Source organism: Dipteris shenzhenensis, chromosome 7, assembly GCF_047967505.1.
Source record: "Dipteris shenzhenensis isolate YYH24624 ecotype China chromosome 7, Dip_SZ_1.0, whole genome shotgun sequence".
NCBI classification, from domain to species: domain Eukaryota; kingdom Viridiplantae; phylum Streptophyta; class Polypodiopsida; order Gleicheniales; family Dipteridaceae; genus Dipteris; species Dipteris shenzhenensis.
This window is the reverse complement of record NC_141602.1, coordinates 34,216,283-34,235,236: the sequence shown is the minus strand read 5'-3', so window position 1 is coordinate 34,235,236 and position 18,954 is coordinate 34,216,283. Positions and strand designations below refer to the sequence as shown.

At 40.6% G+C, this 18,954-nt stretch overlaps 1 protein-coding gene across 1 annotated transcript; it reads right to left on the bottom strand.

Moving 5' to 3' along the window:
- Positions 1 to 10,844: 10,844 nt before the first annotated feature.
- LOC147900262 (glutamine--fructose-6-phosphate aminotransferase [isomerizing] 1-like) lies at positions 10,845 to 17,295 on the bottom strand. Its single transcript, XM_087377361.1, has 11 exons — positions 16,927 to 17,295; positions 16,474 to 16,646; positions 15,431 to 15,557; positions 15,171 to 15,320; positions 14,906 to 15,066; positions 12,645 to 13,005; positions 12,289 to 12,539; positions 12,069 to 12,183; positions 11,709 to 11,964; positions 11,436 to 11,604; positions 10,845 to 11,270 (listed from the first exon to the last, which is right to left on the bottom strand). Exons 1-11 carry the CDS (start codon positions 17,171 to 17,173, stop codon positions 11,187 to 11,189), a joined length of 2,094 nt encoding a protein of 697 aa, XP_087233487.1. The 5' UTR covers positions 17,174 to 17,295; the 3' UTR covers positions 10,845 to 11,186.
- Between the last annotated feature and the right edge of the window lie 1,659 nt (positions 17,296 to 18,954).

Below are 18,954 nucleotides of genomic sequence, written 5' to 3'. Positions count from 1 at the left end.
GTGGCTATAAGAAATTTTTTTTGTTCTTTCCTGACCTAAGCATAGTTTTTATCAGAGGTATGGCAATGATTTATCATTCATCAAGTTATTCGAAAGATGCAGTCAGATTCTTCAGTATCTTTACATGTTTTTTTTTTTTAAATCCAGGACAATGTAGTAATAGGAGAAATTATCATCATATCAAGGAGGTGAAAACGTTTCAAGAGATTTATTCATGATTACTTGCAAGTATTTTTTAGGTAGTACAATGAATTTCAAGAAATTTAACAAGAGTGCATGTATGCACAAAAGCACTATGGCTGAGGCTTACGAGGCTCTAGAAATCATAATGAGGCCCCCTAATCTACCTCGCTACGTTGTCATAAGCTTGTGTAGCTTCCTCAAAAGTGTTGTAAGTGCCTAGCCGAAGCCTTATACTCTTGATCTTGGCCGCCCATTTCCCCCAGCTTCATTGCCTTACTATGTATGTAAAATGATGACATAAATTTAGTTCATTCCAAAACCACCAAAATCTACAGTTTTCAAAGGATGTAAAATTTAGTCCCTTGGTAAACCACCAGACTATAAGAAGTACTGGGATGGTATGAAAGCAAAAGACTAAAAGACACTCTGATTAAAAAGTGAAGAAGTCAATGCCATGAGCATCGAGATAAGGAGTTGGAAGGGAGAAGTGTGAGATTAGAGATGTTGTGAATTGGGATCAGGCTTTGCGTGCCTTGATCGATGTTATGAAGATTGACCGAGCCTTGGGATATCCAAGCTTTGGTGGGAGATAGAGTTTTCGCTATACACAAAACAAGAGAGCAAGGAAGTAATGCTAGCAAACTTGTGATCATGGGGAGCACTAGCTTCGGCTATGAGGCTCTATCAAAAAGAAATTTAAGGACAATTTATGCATCCATGTAGTTGAAAAAATGCAAGGTTACTTCAAAGAGGATAGCCTCTACTTAACCTTGAGAGACCTGCTTATTGTCACTCATTGATAGCTCTCTATATTTCAAAGTTCCTTTTTTTGTCATGGAGCACATAACTACAATCTTAAACTAAAACTTGGATCCTACCATTTAATGAAAATATCATAAAGAGAAAAAAAAAGAACAAAAAAAAATATAAACATGAGACATGACACAAGGTCCATCAAGATCCAATCCTCCCTGCAAATGTTAGGGGTAGTTTTTAATTATTGCCTTGGTGATTTGCAAATATTTATGCCTTTTGGGAATTGAAGCCCAATGAATACATGAATAAGACTATACTCATAAGAGCTCATGACTCATTGATATCCACACTTGAATTGGTCTTTGAAGGAACTTTGAAAGCCATGCAATGGCAAATCTATCTCCCCAAAGACCACTGCATGATATTGAAACACTCATTCATGTAAGGTATCATCGTGCGTTTTAACTCCATGTTGTTCACATATGAAGCTCAAATCCAAATATGTGCTGAAATAGTTTATTGCATGCTGGTCATTGTTGTGCAAGTTTGAAATAGAATTTTGCATTGTTATAGTCCGTAGTTCTTTAGAGGTCATCCCATTTTACATGACCGTGTCAAATAAACAATCACTTGGTGTGTAACCATAATGCATGACATAGCTTAAGTTCTATTTGTACAAAATGTTATCAATTGATTTGTCTGGGTCCATTGTTGTTGTTTTGAACACTAGGCTCGCTTTTTTTTCTTAAAAGAGAAAAAGATTATCAACAAGCTACCTTTACAATTTTAAATGAATCACTTTGATGTCCTTCTAAAAGCCCGTGCATAGCTTAGTAAAGAGAACAAAAAATAACTAAAACAATGAAGGTTTTATAAATCTTGGACCAATAGTTTTATGAAAAGTGTTGATGGAAACTTTCCCTTTTTTTTGTTTTATTTGACTTTTTTCTTTCTTTTACAATCTCAGTAAACAATAATATTTTCACCGGCAAGCATAAATCCCGTTTGGCTGGCATAAATTCCTTACAATAGGCAAACATTAGTTTTCAGGTGAATCAGATTTTCTAGCAAACGACTTTTTTTTTTCAGGCAAACGGCTTTTTGGATTGCAATTTTTTTTCTTTTTTCCAGGCAATGGCTTCAGTAGCATACTCATCCTTAGCTTTTGAATTCTGCAAGGCACATTTGTCTTCAGGATCTGTTATTAGTACATAGGAAACCAGTATATTCCAAGATCATCATCACTTAGGAGTATCCAAAAGTGCACTTAACCGTACATACACCATGATAGTTAAATCCCATGCGTTATCAAGAAGGAAACCCTTTCGAAAATATCTTAAAGCAGATGGTACCAAGATGCTCTCTATAATGAAATATTTAATGAAAGAGAATGAACACATTCATTGACTGGCTTTTTGCAAATCCCATGTGCCATTTGAGCAAACCTTTACATGGATACCCCAAAGCAGATGGGATACACAAAAGCAGACTACAACAAAAACAGCCCACAATTCTTTTTTTTTATTTTTAAAAAATTATGGAAAAAGAGCAGTCATTCATTGACCAGCGCCTACAAATTCCATGTGCCATTTCAGCAAACCTTTGTAGAGATACTCCAAAGAAGATGGAAAACGTGCAGACTTTTTTACGCATAGAAGTACTTTCAAAAAATCGATTGGAAGAAAATCAAGACCATCATCACTCTGGATTATTAACCATATATATACAATAACGCTTAAATCTTGTGTGCCATCTGAGAAAACCCTTCCGGGAATACCCAAAGTAGACCCATGTGCCATTTGAGAAAACCCTTCTGGGAATACCCCAAAGCAGATAGGACTAGCGCATACTTCAATAATGAAACATTTAATGAAAAAACATGTGGGATGCACAGAAGCAGAGTACAATGAAAACATTCCACAATGTTCGCATAGATGAAATCGAGGATTTAAATTTTTTTCATGTTCAAATAGCATATGCAAACAAAACATGCTCACACATGCAAATTAAAAACGATCACCCTAAACCATCCAAATTTTGCTAACCACTTAAGAAATATGTAAAGAATTGTCACTTATAATGTCCCACTTACATGGATTGGCAGGTGTGTCCCCTCTAGAGTTAGGTTCGTTTCTTCTATTTTACGTGATCACTACAAAGAAGACAAATAAAGTTATCAATACAATGTACCAAAAAACATACAAATAAGTATTAATATTATGAGAGAGATGGTAACAAAAATGAGAGAGATGGTAAGCAAAGTGTCACTTAGTCAAAGAGCACGCTAGAAAGTCCAATATAGCATGTTGGATTCTTTTCAAGCAAGCATCAAATAGATCGATAATCATTGGTGAAATTATGTCCACCCATGCTTCCTTTTCAAGCCTGTTTTGTTGCGTTAAAATGAGTCCACAGAATCAAATTGTGCAAGAGCCTTCAATCTGAGCCATAAATTTGTGCAAGAGCCATCAATATGTTAATCTACAGAATCTGTTTCAACTATAGGGCTAAACACGTACTCATGGTCAAATTTTGGTGTCTCTAGGGTCATTTTGTCCTCATCAGACACGGATTTTGGGACTGTAGATCTGGTAAAGCTGAAAGTATAGCTTAGAACTGCTTTATCTTCCATCCACCAAGTACTAGGTATATTGCTTGCAAGTCACCAAGATGAAATCAACAGATAGTCTCTTTTAATCACCAATCTATTATTTGTTCATGCAAGTTTTGCGATCATATCAGGCATTAGAACTCAAGATTTGATGAAAGGCAATGGCTACTTCCGCGATTCGTCCACCAGTTTCAAGAAGGTGAGCAAAGCCACACGGTCTGTCCAGAGTATATTCCTGGAAGTTCGCCAAAGACCCTCCGGAAGATGGTAGCTGGAATCAAGGATTCGTCCCCCAGAAGTTGAGGCTGTGGCTCAGGGCTGCGCTAGCTTACAACGAGGCTGCTAGGATCGTCCGAAATATTAAGCATCGAGATAAGGAGTTGGAAGGGAGAAGGAAGGAAGAAGGGCGAGATCAGAGAAGCGACGTGGTGAATTGGGTTCAGGCTTTGCATGCCTTGATCTATGTTATGAAGATTGACTGAGCATTGGGAAATCTGAGCTATGGCAGGAGATAGAGTTTTTGCTCTACACAAAATACGGAGCAAGGAAGAAATGCTAATAGACTCGTGGTCATGGGGAGCAAGCTGAGAGAAACGAGAACAGACTCTGTGGTCATAGTGAAGGTTCAATCCTCACCTCCATTCTGATTCCATTTTTATTTTAAAAGGCTCGCAAAGAATGAATCAGGAGGCTTTGCGGGGGGGGTTTTGGCTGAACGTTGGGAATTAGTATCCGAATTTCTTATTGAGCGAAAACTCAAACCATCACATCATCACACGATTCCAAGTCTTGCAGCACAAACGAGTAATACTCCCCTGCAATTGAAATAGGCTTTGCAATTTGTGCAAATGACTTTGTATCAACAAGTAAGATATGAGAGGCCCTTTATGTTAGCCTTCATGTTATTGAAGTTTAAGTTCAATACTTGGAGAAAATGGTTAGATGGGTTCCTCAATGCAAGGTAGGGAAATCCAACCGCCGGTGAAGAAGTGCATGAGCAGCCGATCAGAATGAAAAACTCCCTTTGATAGAGACTCTATAGCATCCATGTAGATAACCCAGACCTTGCTCATGGAGAGTTGTTTCATATTTACTTCTTTGTGAGTATCTGAGAGTGGCACTACCCAAGCCAACAAACGCTTTCCCATCTTCAGCTTCTTAGAAGAGGTTCTACCCAGGGAACTTAACGTGTTCACAGAATTCCACAGACGAGGCATTCCCATCACCTTCATAATACCAGGAGCGATGCTTAAATGGACGTAGAGCTATGAAACTGGAAAAGCATCCCTAAACGTCAATGAAATGCGCAAGCTTACAATCGATGGTAACACGTGCCGCAAAATGAGTTAATGATTGAACAAGAACGACACCTGTAGATTCAACAAAAAAAAGTAGAGTCCACAGGAACAAAGAGAGAGAGGATCCCTGAGGAGAAGTTGCATGGAGGGGAAGGAAGCAAGCTTTGCTCAAAGCAATGAGATGGCAGACTATTAAGAAAAGGAAGGAAAGGGAGAATTAAGCAAGTTGGGGAACACAAAAAAGAGTGGTGGGAGCACAAAAGTGTGGCACAGAAAAAAGAGGGAAGGGATCAAGAATAGAAGTGAGGAGGCAGAGCAAAGGAATGTAGAGTCCATGCTAAAAGGGGAGTTCACTCACCCAAAGATAGAGGCCGTGAATTTCAAAAAATTCCTTAAAAACTACTAACAGTCACAAAACTTCCACCCAACTCGATCCTTAATCACTGTCTCTAGGAGAGCCAGTAATTACAAAACATGGTGATACACTCTCTTTTCAATAATGTTGACTTTCCACCAGTGTATTAATGTACTAGTTCTACACAAAATTTGTTAACATAACAACTTTGAAGGGTTTTTATTTGTGAAACAAAGAGCTCATTCTTAGGTTTTTCCTAGTTCATCAATGTGAAAACTATCTTGAAGTAGACCTAGACATGCATCATTTCAGCTACCTTGCAAGAAAAGGAGTGGAAGCATTCTGTGAAAGACTGAAATTATGCATTTTGGATCTTGGTTTGACAGTATAGGTGCAATGATTTTCTATTTGCCTTGGCTGAGCCTATGTTGTGAGTGGCTCTAGAGCCTATTTGTAGAACAAAAAAATTAATAGAACTCAACTCATGGCTGCGTGAAATCAAAAAATTTTATTTTAGTACCTGTAAACAACAAGCTACAACAATGTCTAGTCATATGAAGTGGAGCAAATGGATATTTTTAGCCTCTTTTATTGTTTGAGGAGTCAATTGTATTTTAAGGCCATTTTCTTGTCCCATAGTTGTGGAAAAAGATCAAAGATCCTAGTCAAAGTAATTGAACTCACCTTAATAAGTCACTTGGTATGAAATATCACTTTGTAAACATGCCTCAAACAGGGTCATGTTGTTGCAAATTTTCAAGCTTCAACTGAAGCTATACTTCTATCAAAGGGATGTTCATGGAGATGCCCCGTGTGGTCAATTGTAAATGGAGATGCTCACCACATGCATGAACAAGACTCTTTGTCATCAACAGAGTCCAAATGATCTTAGCCATCAATTGTTTGCAAGGACGAGACTTAGTCGTGGTGATTTTGTGAAGTCGACATCCTATTATAGGCTTTTGATCTTCACCTTCTTAGATATCTGTGCAACTCGTATTCAATTTATTTATTCATGGTCTTGGTATTTCAAGCCCTTCCTTACTGAGCTCAATATTTTTGCTCAACATCTTGCACTTAGTTATTGCCATTGTCATGATTTGAGCATGGAATATATCACTAAGATGTAATTGACAATGCCACATGTAACTTAATGTTGGTGATGCATGGTCAATAGAGTGAGGATGTCGCTATGGTGGGTATGAATGGTAGATCACTATTGTTGTGGTTGGTTAAATGGTACATATAGCATGGAAATGGTGTTGTTATGGCGAGCTCATATGACTGTTGTCACATCAAGCATTAGACTAACCTGGGCTATTGTTTGCCTTGACGACATCACATCATGTGTGTGAACCCAAGAATTGCGATTTTTTAATAATCCTATTATTTAATTGTTCTATTGTGGCCATGAATGGCCAAAGATCATGCTCCAAGGATGCAATCAACCCTTTTTGAGAGAGAGAAAGAGAGAGAGAGAGAGAGAGAGAGATTCTACAAAATGAACCTTGTCCTCAATTTACAAAGAAACATTACAACATGTAGTCAAGCCTTAGGGTTGCTATTCACACTATCCCTTTTTATTGGTTTGCACATTAATCTGAGTATTCATCCCCCTCAATTACATTAAGCTATGGTATTTCTCCTTAATTCGCACTTTGCTCGTGCCTCCCTACACCCTCCCTGCAACTTACTCCGCTCCCTACCTCTTCCTCCCTTGCCTCTCACTCCTCCCCCTTGCCTCTCACTCGTCTCACTCCTTGCTTCTGTCGCTCAGAAGGTCTACCTCTCCCTCCCTCACCTCTTTGTCTCCTCAACTCTCCCTCCCCCTCATATATATCACTCAGGGCGGCTCAAATAAAAGTTCTAGAATTTTGGCGATCATGCAATTGCGCGAACTTTCTCAAATCATTTAATTCATGCTTCACAGCCTTAGGTTAATCCAACCATCCCGCTCGCCCTCCACAAGAACTAATTATTTAATAGGTAGTTTTCACCGACTGGGGGGCCCTATTTATTCACACTATCCCTTTTTATTAGTTTGCACTATGTAAAGTGTAAGTTACAATTCTCGACACGCACTCTTAAATTGTACTTTAGGGTGGAGTTACATCTTCTAATTTTCCATATTTCGTTGTTTGGATGCGAGCAAAATTTTAAAAATAAGCATCTTTGAGAAGTAGACTTGATATGCTATTATCAAATGTGTTATTGTTCAAGTAAAGTTTCAAAATTTAAGAGAATGGATCAAAGGTTCTAGCCTTCCCCTTTTTTACAAGACCTATAAAAAAGATCGACAACTTGCACCTAACTGACTATTGCATGAGTGATGATATTGTTAATTTTGTCCACCTAGATCATATTTTGTTGGTAGTTGATGAAAGGTTGTTGCCAATTTTTGGACCAATTGTTTAGTCAATTTTCAAGCGTGTCATCATTGTGGTATTTTAGAAGCGATAAACAAGTTCCCACAAAAACCCTAGCCACAGGAGGATGGTAGTCAAAGAGAGTTAGCTATGGACCATAATTTGGAAGATTTGAGAATGTAATATGCAAAGCATGATTAATTGGTTGGGTGCCATAGTAGGCCTTGTATAGAGCATGTGTTGGGAGAAAGCACATTTCTCCATGATCTTTTGATTTAATCTCATCCAAACATTGCTTTGCAATTTAATTCATAAATTTCCTTTCAGTAGTTGTAGACGATCTAAAAAAGATTGCAGTTCTATAGACTAACTTGAAATTTTTGTGGTCAATATGGACTTTATGGTTGTTTCGAACGAATATTTGACATAATTGCAAGTTAATAACAACTAGAAATGTGTAAGCATTTTGGCTTTTTGAAAAGCGTATCAAATTTGACCTTAAATGGGAACCACACAAATGTAAGACACTATGACTCAAAACACTTGGATTTGGGAATACTTTGGTTCACATGCATAATTGATGTATTCAAACTCAATAAGGTTGCAAGAAAATGTCATTATTGATTGTCACTATCTAATGTTATATGCAAGTGCCACATACACATACAAGTCTTGCTTGCACGTGCTAGTGTGTGAGTGTTCACTTGAGAAACTCGCAATCTAACCTCGTCTAAATTGATATTCGGATTGGTTATCACACTATGACCAAGGCACGTGAATGTGAGTGCATATGATATGGCACAAAGATTTCACATGATTAAGGGATATACATGCAATTGGCCAAAACAACAAACTTGTAGTTTTTCCCAAATGAAGAAAGGGGCAATTGCTCAAGAAACTTTGGAGTATTGGAAAATGTGGAGCACTATGGCTCAAATGCATCAATTCTTGGATCAATATATGCAAAGAATAAAGCTCTATTGCCACAAGGCTCAAATTTGGAGTGAGCAATAATTATACGTACCATAGGTTGACTATTTGACCATTCAATTCAGTTAAGCTTCAGGCTTATGGAAGGGAAATGGCCCCTCAGAGAATTACAACCAACTCTTGTTTTAGCACACATGGGTTTTAAAATGTGAATGGAGAAGAGTGAAATGGGTATGGATACATGAGTGAGAATGTGAAATGCTAGCCAAAAGTGGTTGACTCATAAGGATTTGCTAGTGATGAAAGCTTATGAAAGCATGCAAATGACAAGGCAAAACCAAAGAAGTCAGAAATCTAAGCAAGCAATTATCTTGGGACTGAGAGTTATGGGGTCCTTGAGGCTTGAAGTGAGAAGGCCTAAAAGAAGGTTGCGAGTAAAGAGTAAGGTTGGCAATCCTAAAGCGTTTCCAAGCAACTCCAGCCTTTTACCTCTGACTAAGTGATCTAGTCCAATGGTAAGCCTTTGTGTCTATTTGTGACTGTCCGTCAAGCACATAGGGTGCCATCCACATAGGCCCAATACACATGTGCTTACCAATGGCCACATGCTGTGGCCAATGGACAGTAACCCCTCAATTCAACATCGGCCAACACCTGCAGAACAACGTATCAACTATTCTACCATCATGCCACAAGCATGAGAGAAATTCGGACCTGCCTTGAATGTCGTTGGCTAGCCTCCACACCAAGAGGAGGACAGGGAACCTGCAACAACCTCACTTTTCTAGAATTGGCAATGAGGGATGAGCATTTTTCGAGTAAAATCTTCCGAGCGTCCGAGCAAAGGAAAAAAAAAAAAGCTTCCAACTATGTAAAAATATGGCAAAAATAGATCGGAACAAAACATAGTTTCACTTAGAACTATGCAAAGTATTATAGTAATGTCTATTTTATACACAATTTTTTACATGAATCTTTGGAAATGGTGAGTAACATAATGAGATGCCTTTTGAAGAAACCCACATGTAGAGTAGACTTCTCTATGAAAATTCGCTTATGATCCTTCTTACAACTTTTACTTAATAGGGAGTGACATTGAAAAACCTCTCTCAACCTAGCCTCATGAAAGGGTTTCTCCAAAGAAACCTCATTGAAGCAAGCCATCAAAATAGTTTCACCAACGAAACCCCTTTGAAGTAGATCTTCTAAGGTAGTTTCGCTAGTACCATCGACAACAGTTTTAAAAGTGACATAACTTTCACATCCAAGTTTCAAATGTAGTCATTCAACCAGTCAAATTGATCGAAAACCCCCATTTGAGCACATATATAGGATTATGTTTTTAAAAATATTACATGTATTTTATGGGAGTGATATATAAGCCCAAGTTAATACTTACTTATTATAATTTAAATTTCTTTAAAAATATATCCATGAATCTTATTTATGCTATTAAAACACTAAAAAGCTCATCATATTGATATAAATGTGTTTAATAAGTAATTATATATGTATAATATTATTACATTGAGAGTAATTATGAGAGATGTTTCTTAAAGGAATTATTTTGCAACACTTTTTTAAGGTAATAACAAGGGTACAAAGGATGTCTATGAATAAGAAAAAATTATGTTTTATAAAATTGAATGAATGACAATTCTCTATATTTTTATGATAAAGGGATCTAATTCTAGTAAAAATAAAAGTGTTAAAATCATGTTTCCTAAAGAAATACAATTTTTAAAATCTCTTGAAAAACACGCTCAAATAAACCTGCTCATAGGTTTCTGCTCATAAAATTGACGCATCCCTGACAGTGTAGCGAAGGAACAGAGAGTGAACTTCTCAATACTCAAGAGCGGGACTAAAACCCTTTGCACGTCATTTGGACCCCCACAAAATACATTGCTCGCAAGAAGGGATGCATACACTCTCAAGACTTTGAGGAGCAAAAGAAATGACCCCGCAGAGTAGCCAGCCATTTGCTGCATATATGTCCTACCAAGAATGCCATCAAATTCAGCATAGCTGAACCTTGGCATTTGAATATGCAGCATACTTGGAAAGTTCAGCATGAAAGCCATGAAGAAATATTGCTGCTCACTATATGTCAATAAAGAGCCCATAGCCTGATTAAAGGAGATAAAATTAAAATGATGAGATATTATTCATATGCACAATGAACTAAGGCTTAATTTAATTTTTGTCATGCCTTTCCTTGGAATCGTTTCACTCGATGGATCTCACCTCATTCAATGGTCAGATGAGAATCTATCATGAGTAACTGTTCAAACCATTAAATGTTTAAAGTAATATCTGCAAATTTATCTCCTTCATGCTGAATTTCAAAAGATTTGGAAATGGCAGAAAAAAGGCAATCTGCAGCTAAAAATGTACATGGGAAATTTACAAAAATGCTCGTGTCTTATTCATTTGTATTGTTTGAGTACATCTCGGCACTTTTCTCATCTAAAGAACCCCTGGTAGAAGGGTCCCAGTTTCAACATGCTTTGGGATGGGCCCCTTTGTAATCACAATGCAAATCTGCTTGTGAGGAACAAAAAGAATGTAGTGGGTTGAACAGGGTCTGCTTTATCAAGGCATAATGGCACCAAGGTAGCAGCTTTCGAAGTATAATGAAATTTAATCTCAAATGTAACAAGTTGCAAGCAAACAGATGCCAAATTTTACTGAGTCGTAACACTCTTGGCCAAGTTTCGGGGTTGATCAACATTGTACCCACGGAGGACTGTTAAATGGTAGGACAGAAGCTGCAATGACGAGAAAGATATCAACAAAAAAGAAAGGGAAGTACAACAAAGATGAAGCATCAAAAGGACTGATGCATTACATGTAACACCATCTTGATCTTGCATGCAATAATGGCACAAAAGCAAATGCCATTTCACAGTAAGGCAGGGTATAAACAGGCAAACCTGGAAAGGGATGATGTTGATGATTGGCTGAAGACAATCCTGGACTCGAGGAACCTCAATGACACGTGATACACCATCAGGACACATGGATGCTGCATCACCCTCACTGCACATCACGATCAACCTTCCCTTTCGTGCCTTCAGTTGTTGTATCACTGATTGTTGCTTGCTGCAGACAAGCCACCTCCCAAGTAAGCGGTAGTAGTTTGCCATCTGGCATCAAAAAGATCACCTCATAATGTTGAATGTCAAACAAAGAGAAGGAAATATTACCCGGAAGATGCATCACAGGTAGCTATGACAATGATGGGTAGTGTCTCATCAACAAGAGCTAGAGGTCCATGCTTCATCTCGCCTGCTAGAATACCTTCACTGTGCATGAGAGCAACCTCCTTCACCTTTAGAGCACATTCCAATGCAGTGGCATAGTTGTAACCGCGTCCAAAAACAAGCAATGATTGTTCTTCAATTAAAAGCTTTGCCAGCTCTTTCATGTCGTGATCAAGTTTCAGAACCTCTCGAACTTTATCTGCAGAAGGGAGCAAGCATGATCAGCGTCATCCCCCAACACATCTCACACGCAACTTGGAAGAAAATATGAAATCAATGCTTTGTTAGTTCTTGTTAACTTACTTGGCAGGTTGAAGAGGTCATCAATAACAGCTTCTCTTCTGAGCTGACTTGACAATGAATCATCACCTAAGGCCAAAGCTAGCATAATTATCACAGCAATTTGACTTGTGTATGCCTGTGACAAGAATGATATGGAGATATAATATTTGGTCAGGTGACAACCTTAATGGGTGGTTTACAATGCATTATTTCACAAGAATACTCTCTGCAAGAGTCTGACCTTTGTACTGGCTACACCAATCTCACATCCCGCATTGATGTGTACACCGCAATGCGTTCCCCGAGCAATAGCACTGCCTACAGTATTTGTAATGCCCACACAAAGCGCACCATTGGCTCGTGCATATTCGAGTGCCTGAAGAGTGTCTGCTGTTTCTCCGGATTGACTCACAAAGATAGCTGTATCTTCTCTGTAAATGGGACCCTGTCTATCAAGCAAGTCACTTGCAATCTCCATGGTGACAGGAACACCTGACAATCACAAGTATTGTAAATTTGTCAGCAGAGAATAATGGAGTTTGACTTATGCAAAGCAGGTACATTTGAGTAGCGAACAGAAAGAGACTAGAACCTTACCAGATAGTTCCTCAACAATAGGCCTTGCTGCCAGTGCAGCATTGTAGCTTGTACCGCAACCAATGAAAATTATGCGCCTACTCCGTCTGATAGTCCGAAGGTGATCTTTTAAACCCCCCAAAAGAACCCCTTTAGCTTTTAAATCTCCTCCTCGTATAAGCCTTCCTCGCATTGTAGTGGTGAGTGACTCTGGTTGCTCGTGTATTTCCTTTTGCATGTAATGCTCAAAGTTTCCCTTCTTGATCTGCTCAACTTCCATCTCCAATGTTGAAAGAGCACGTTGAACTGAGGCAGGTCTGTGTATACGGGCCAGACTCCTAGCTTTGTCAAATTCAAATTTGAATATTGCTACCGTACCATCCTGAACAAAAATTAAGGTTTTCAGTGTCAAAAGTAACATCCTAATGGAACCGCTTGTATATCCTAAAATAAAGCTTCTCAAACCACATTTTCCACTCTTCCATTATCTAATTCCCAACCACCCAAAAAAAAGAAGGGCATGATAAATAAGTGTCTGTAAGTATCTTGTGAAGAAAAAAAAAGGGAGTCTCAAGTTGTGACATATGCATAAGGGAGGCAAGCCCATGTATATTCTGTAAACAAGGATATATATATATATATATATAACTTGATGAATCCGAGATAATGCCCGAACTCATCACATAAAACAGGGATACTTGCATTCTTTCTTGGAATGCAACACGTATTGGGACATGTCTACTGATTGATTACCAACACCCACGAAGAATATCAGTAGCACACCAAATATAAACAAACATCCTTCATGAAGGTGATGAAAACAAATTCGTTCGATCTTTAGACCATAAAGCATAGACTAAAGCATAGACTAAATCCGGTTGGCAAAAAGTGTCCATATTGTGTTTACAGCAACCTTGACTCTTCCAATTCAGGAACATGAGGGCTGGTTTCCTTATTGCTTCTGCATTGTGTAATGGCATTCTTGTTAAAATGGGCTTAGATGCTCAACCTACTTTGATGCGTTAACAAAGCACGACTCATTACTGTACATTGCACACACGTTGGGGGCTCAAGTAGCAGGTCAGACATTTATGTCTATAGAAATCCCCTGAGCAAAAGACTTTTGATGCAAGAAACATTTGCTGCTTACTTGTCCTCCACTGCAGTCAACTCTAACTTTGATTGATGGGAAGGGGGATCATTTAATCTAGCTTCCACATAGCTTACAATGACACAATAGGTTTGTGGTTTGTTTTGACATAATGATAAAGGAAACCTGTGATTCTTCTCTGCAGATGTGTAGCACACCTGCACTACAAAAAAGTGTCTCTGGACATGACTGCATGGCAGGCCTTCACATGCATACTGACTAAAATCCAACCAGCAATTCTATACAGTAGATACAAAGAAAAGCTAAATCTGCACTTCTAAGAATGTATCAAGCATTCGCCCATAAGGCATAGTTACCAGGGAACGGGAACATTCCGGAAAGGGGAACAGAAACCGGAACGCCGCGTCATATGACACGTCATCAATTCATATGAAATATACCAAATTATGAAAAGAAAACCACTTTTAGCAGCTCTAAACATTCAATTCCAGCTTTTGACGTTTAAAAACACTCTTTAAAAACTCAAAACTGAAATGTACATGTTTAGAAAGGGGGGCTGAAGCTTGAGAGAAGGGGGAAAGAGTGGAGAGAAGGGGTGGAGAGAAAGGGGTTGAGAGAGTAGAGGGGAGTGGAGAGAAGGGGGCTGAGAGAGCATAAGGGAGTGAAGAGAAGGCGCTGAGAGGAGAAGTAGACTAGGACGGTGGTCGTTATTTCAACTACTGGTTTGCAAAAACAAGAACTAGCACAGTGGCCTTGGAAGGGGCCTGGAGTAGTGTAGGAGCTGCACTAGAGTAGGGTGGGAGCAATAGAGCAGCTGGAGCAAAAACCTGCTCTGCAAAACGGCCAAAAACAGCCACCGTTTGGGACTGTTACCAGGCTGTAAACCCGGAACGCCAGATTTGGGCCGGTACGCGTTCCATGTTCCCGGAACGACATTCCTTGGTAACAAACTGCCTGGGAACATTCTGGCCGAGTTCCAGGGGTTCCCTATGTCTCTTCTGGCCAGAATGGCACTCCAGACATTCCAGATGTTGGAACGCCGTTCCGTGGTAACTATGCCATAAGGACAAATGGAACCTCTTTCACTGTCCTTCTGTGTTCTCGTGATATTTTTCAGCACATAAATCACACCAAAGGAAGGCAACATGGTCAAAGAGGAAAGTGGCCACACCTTCATGTGAACTACCTCGTTGTCCTCAATCACTAGCACTTTTTTTGTGTGTTCAACTATTGCATTAGCATCACTGGCTAAGAAGTATTCCTTTGGCTTGTCATAGTCTTTGGCAAGCAGCAAATCACTTTCAACAAATGAATCTGACCTGTTGAATCCAACTTCCTGCAAGAGACCCCAAAGGACGTTATTTTCTATCACAGCCGACACGTCATAAGTTGTATGTTGTCAACAATAACATCATGTAGGCAGAGATCTGATTAACTTGCCTTCACACCAAGCAGAAGAGGACTCCCCCGTTTGCAAGCAACTAATTCATCTGGATAATAAGGACTCTTGAAAATCAATGCATATGCTCCTTCCAGTTGCCTCATTACCTCCATCACCACTTGCGTGAACGGAACGCTATGGTCACCTGCAATCAGCCACACACATCAAAAAATTGCACACTGCTATTGTAAAAATGCGACGTTCTCATCTTAGCAGCCTGAAGATTAAAAAGCAGTAGCAAGGGTGAGACGTCACCTTCTCCATTATTTGCCAAATCTTCTGATAGGCTGTCATAAACAAATTTGGCCAGTTTTGGAATAACCTCAGTGTCCGTTTCCGATTCAAATTTAAATCCATGTCGCAAAAGTGTTTCTTTAAGGACCTATGTACAAGGAAATGGTTTTATTAGTCCAACTATAAATGACCGAAGGACACATGTATCGTACCACACTTATCCCTCGCAACCAGTGAGATGCTCAGGAGATCAATCTGCCATCTCATACTCTCCAAAACTCCAATATTCCAGACAGACATGCATGGCATGCACATAGGTCTATTAGCTAAAGCGGATGCTTTATTCCTGATGCCTTCAAATAAGTTCACCGACCTCAAAAGATGTTTAGTATTCTACTATGTGTGTCTACAGCCCTATGTGTAGTTGGGCCTCACTTGCCTTGTAATCATCCTGGCCTTCACCAGTCTGCAATAAGAGAGCTTGCTTTTGCTTTGAAACTTTTCATGGTCAAATGAGTTAGTACACCTTCGTCATTGGTAAGCACGCAAACAGGAAGAAAATATTGCTTCTTGTGGATTGACCTCACCTCAACGATATACCTTTTTGTTCCCCAATGGAACTTTCTAAATCTAACATCTCATACTCTCCAAAACTCCGATATTCCAACTAGACGTCCAAAGTGTGCACAAAGTGGATTTGCGGGAGTGCATTCTTCTCCTGATGCTTTTAAATAAGCTCACTAGGAGTTAGCGTGTGTGTGGATTTTGCCAATGGGTGGTGTATAGTCTTCTGCTGTGTGTGCCTATGCTTTTTTTTCACAGTGATATGTGTGTCTATACTTGAGCCTCGCTTGCCTTGTAATCACCCTGGCCTTCGCCAGTCTGCAATAAAAATTGCTTTGTGACTCTTCACACCCAACCCCCTCCCAACACACACACACTTCCCAATGGAACATATGACACTATGGTATAAGGATAGTGTCGTGCAAATTGATAGGGCCAAATTTGACATTTGGCTGCCAAATTTGACATTTGGCTTCCTACAAAACAGGCAAATAACATACCATGTAATTTGTTATGATCCCATTATGAACGACAAGAAATTCGTTTCCTTCTCCTGACGACTGGGGATGGCTGTTTGTTGGGGACGGTTGGCCGTGCGTAGCCCACCTCGTATGCGCAATGGCAGCATGGTTCAAAAAAGACTTTTGCAAATCCAAGTCCGTAACATCCGCCTCTGTTGCCAACGAAACAGACACGTCATTCTACTTCACAGGATCTGAAGATAGGCGGTTAAAATTCCCCAATCCGCGACCAATCACCCACAATCCTTTCACATAATGCGCACAAAGACGTGTGAAAGTTGATCGGAGAAAGTTCCCACAGAACGGGACTGCTGAAGCCTGCAATTCGCTACCAAACATGTCGGTCCGACAATGTGTCGGCTACTCGCCCAACATTGAAACCTGCAAACGGCCTCCGTCAAATACAAAATGACTACTTCGGGAATGGCTCACCGTGATAGAAAGTCGTCACAAGCTTCTCGATCTTGCCTTCCTGTCGAAAGACAAGGGGGGGAGGAGAGGGCAAGGAGGCACCAGAGGAGAGTTTGAAAGGGGCGGGGAGGGGATCGGAGTCAAGGGAGATGCCGGAAGAGTCGTAGCCACGATATTCGAGGCGACGGAGGCCATTGAAGAGGATTTCAACGATGTGGCGACGCTCGCGAGAGGAATTGTAGTTAAGGTAAGCGAAGATTCCACACATGGCGAAGGCGGGAGAAGGGAAGGCGAAGGCAATGGCGAGGGGAGCTTGAGCAAAATGGCTATGGCGATGAAGAAGATGATGATGATGAAGAAGAAGAAGAAGAAGAAGAAGGAAGCTTTAAGCTCTGGCTATGGCGATGACTTTCTCTTTACACTTTGCATTCTTTATACACTTTTGTTTATTAGTCAAACTTTGACTTGACTAAGACGTTCATCAGGGCTTAGTCTAAGCCAGATTTCCACGAGGGCCAAATGCGAGCACCTAAATGCTAAATTCGCACTTCACACGACTAGGGCCCCCAAATTGAAATTTGGGTCCATTAATTAATTAGTTCGCGCGCAGGGAGGAGCGAAATGCACGATTACGCTAAGCCTTGGCAAAATACTGTGCGGGGGGGAGTGGGAGACCATAATTCATCGCACAAAGCTTCTTGGAGAAGCCTCTTTCTCTTCAAAACGTTCTGCAGGCTAGTATTTATACCAGGGCAGGCTGAAGGAAGGAGGGTAGAGAAGAATGGGGGCCTGAGAAAGGCTCTCCAAGACAAAATGGGAGCGGTTGAGGCCAAAGGGGAGAGGGGAGTAATAGGTGTGGGAAGAGGCAGAGAGGGAGGTGAGGGCACAAGGAGGTGAGAGAGCGTTGAGGCAGGGAGGGAGCGAAGAGGGAGAGAGGGAGGTGACGAGGGCACAGGTAGGCGAGAGAGCAGTGAGGCAAGGAGGGAGCGGTGAGAGCAGCTGAGGAGGGGAGAGGTCCGAGCAGAGGAGCGGATGAGGACAAAGGAAGCCGGTGTAGAGTAGGTTAATATTTGGAAGCTTAGGATAAGGAGCAGAAAGGAGGTTAATATTTCGCAGGAAGCTTAGGATAGAAAAGAAAGAGGTGATGTAATTAAATAGAAAAAGGGAGAGGAGCAAGGAAAGAGTTAAATTGAGGAGAGGTGCGAGTGGCACGAATGCCTCCTATGGCACGAATGCCTCAAGTCTTTGTGAGATTTGTTTGAGCACCCAGAGTGCCAGAACGTGGGGCAGTGCACCCAGCCAGGATGAACACGCCACGTGTTCATCCCTACCAAAGCCTCATCTGCCTCCCTCCCTCGTTTCACAGTCTGCAGCTATGGAGCTGTTGCATTGCCGCTACGTGTGTACTAAACTGGGGTGCGCATATCGCCACCCCTAGGGCTGTGGGTGCCCAAATCGACATTTGCACCCCCTACTCATGGAAACAGGCCCAATCTCGTTGGCTCACACGTCTGGGTTTTGGAGGTTGCTCCCTCGGCCCCTACTCCAACCTGGGCCCTCCTTTCAAGTAGGGGCTAGCGGAAAAGCTTGGCTACTGGTTACGGAGAGGGTCGTTTGCAAACCACCCCTCTCGCGTGAACGCATTCTTAACCCCACAGCTAGGTTTCAAGCTCAACCCATCCATTCCTTTGGGTATTGTTGCATATGCCAACTGAAGCAAACACGTGCGAGTTTTGGAGACCCAGATCATGCTGACCACCTAAGACAACTCCCTGTACAGCCACCAAATATCTCTTCACTCAACATAGTCCGTCCCACGAACTACTCCCCTAGCCATCAACAACCTTGTCATTGCTATTTAGCCATCTCAGAATGTGGCACCCTTTCATGAGACCAACAACCTTCCACAAGCATAACTAGCAAATTTCCCTTAGTTAAACACATCCGGTTCGTACATTGCCCTCATTGTTTAATGTCAAAAATTAGGTGACACTTCGTGGGCATTGTTTGCCTTCTTTAAAGGTACCTCTTGTAGTTTAAATTTCTTAG

What these genes read in the sequence shown, in the direction of transcription:
- LOC147900262 (XM_087377361.1), bottom strand. Translation starts at nt 17,173, where the DNA reads ATGTGTGGAATCTTCGCTTACCTTAACTACAATTCCTCTCGCGAGCGT. An exon ending in TATTGTTGAGGAACTATCTG is followed by an intron (nt 12,540 to 12,644) that starts GTAAGGTTCTAG and finishes TGTGATTGTCAG; the next exon opens with GTGTTCCTGTCACCATGGAG. An exon ending in TTGGTGTAGCCAGTACAAAG is followed by an intron (nt 12,184 to 12,288) that starts GTCAGACTCTTG and finishes TTCTTGTCACAG; the next exon opens with GCATACACAAGTCAAATTGC.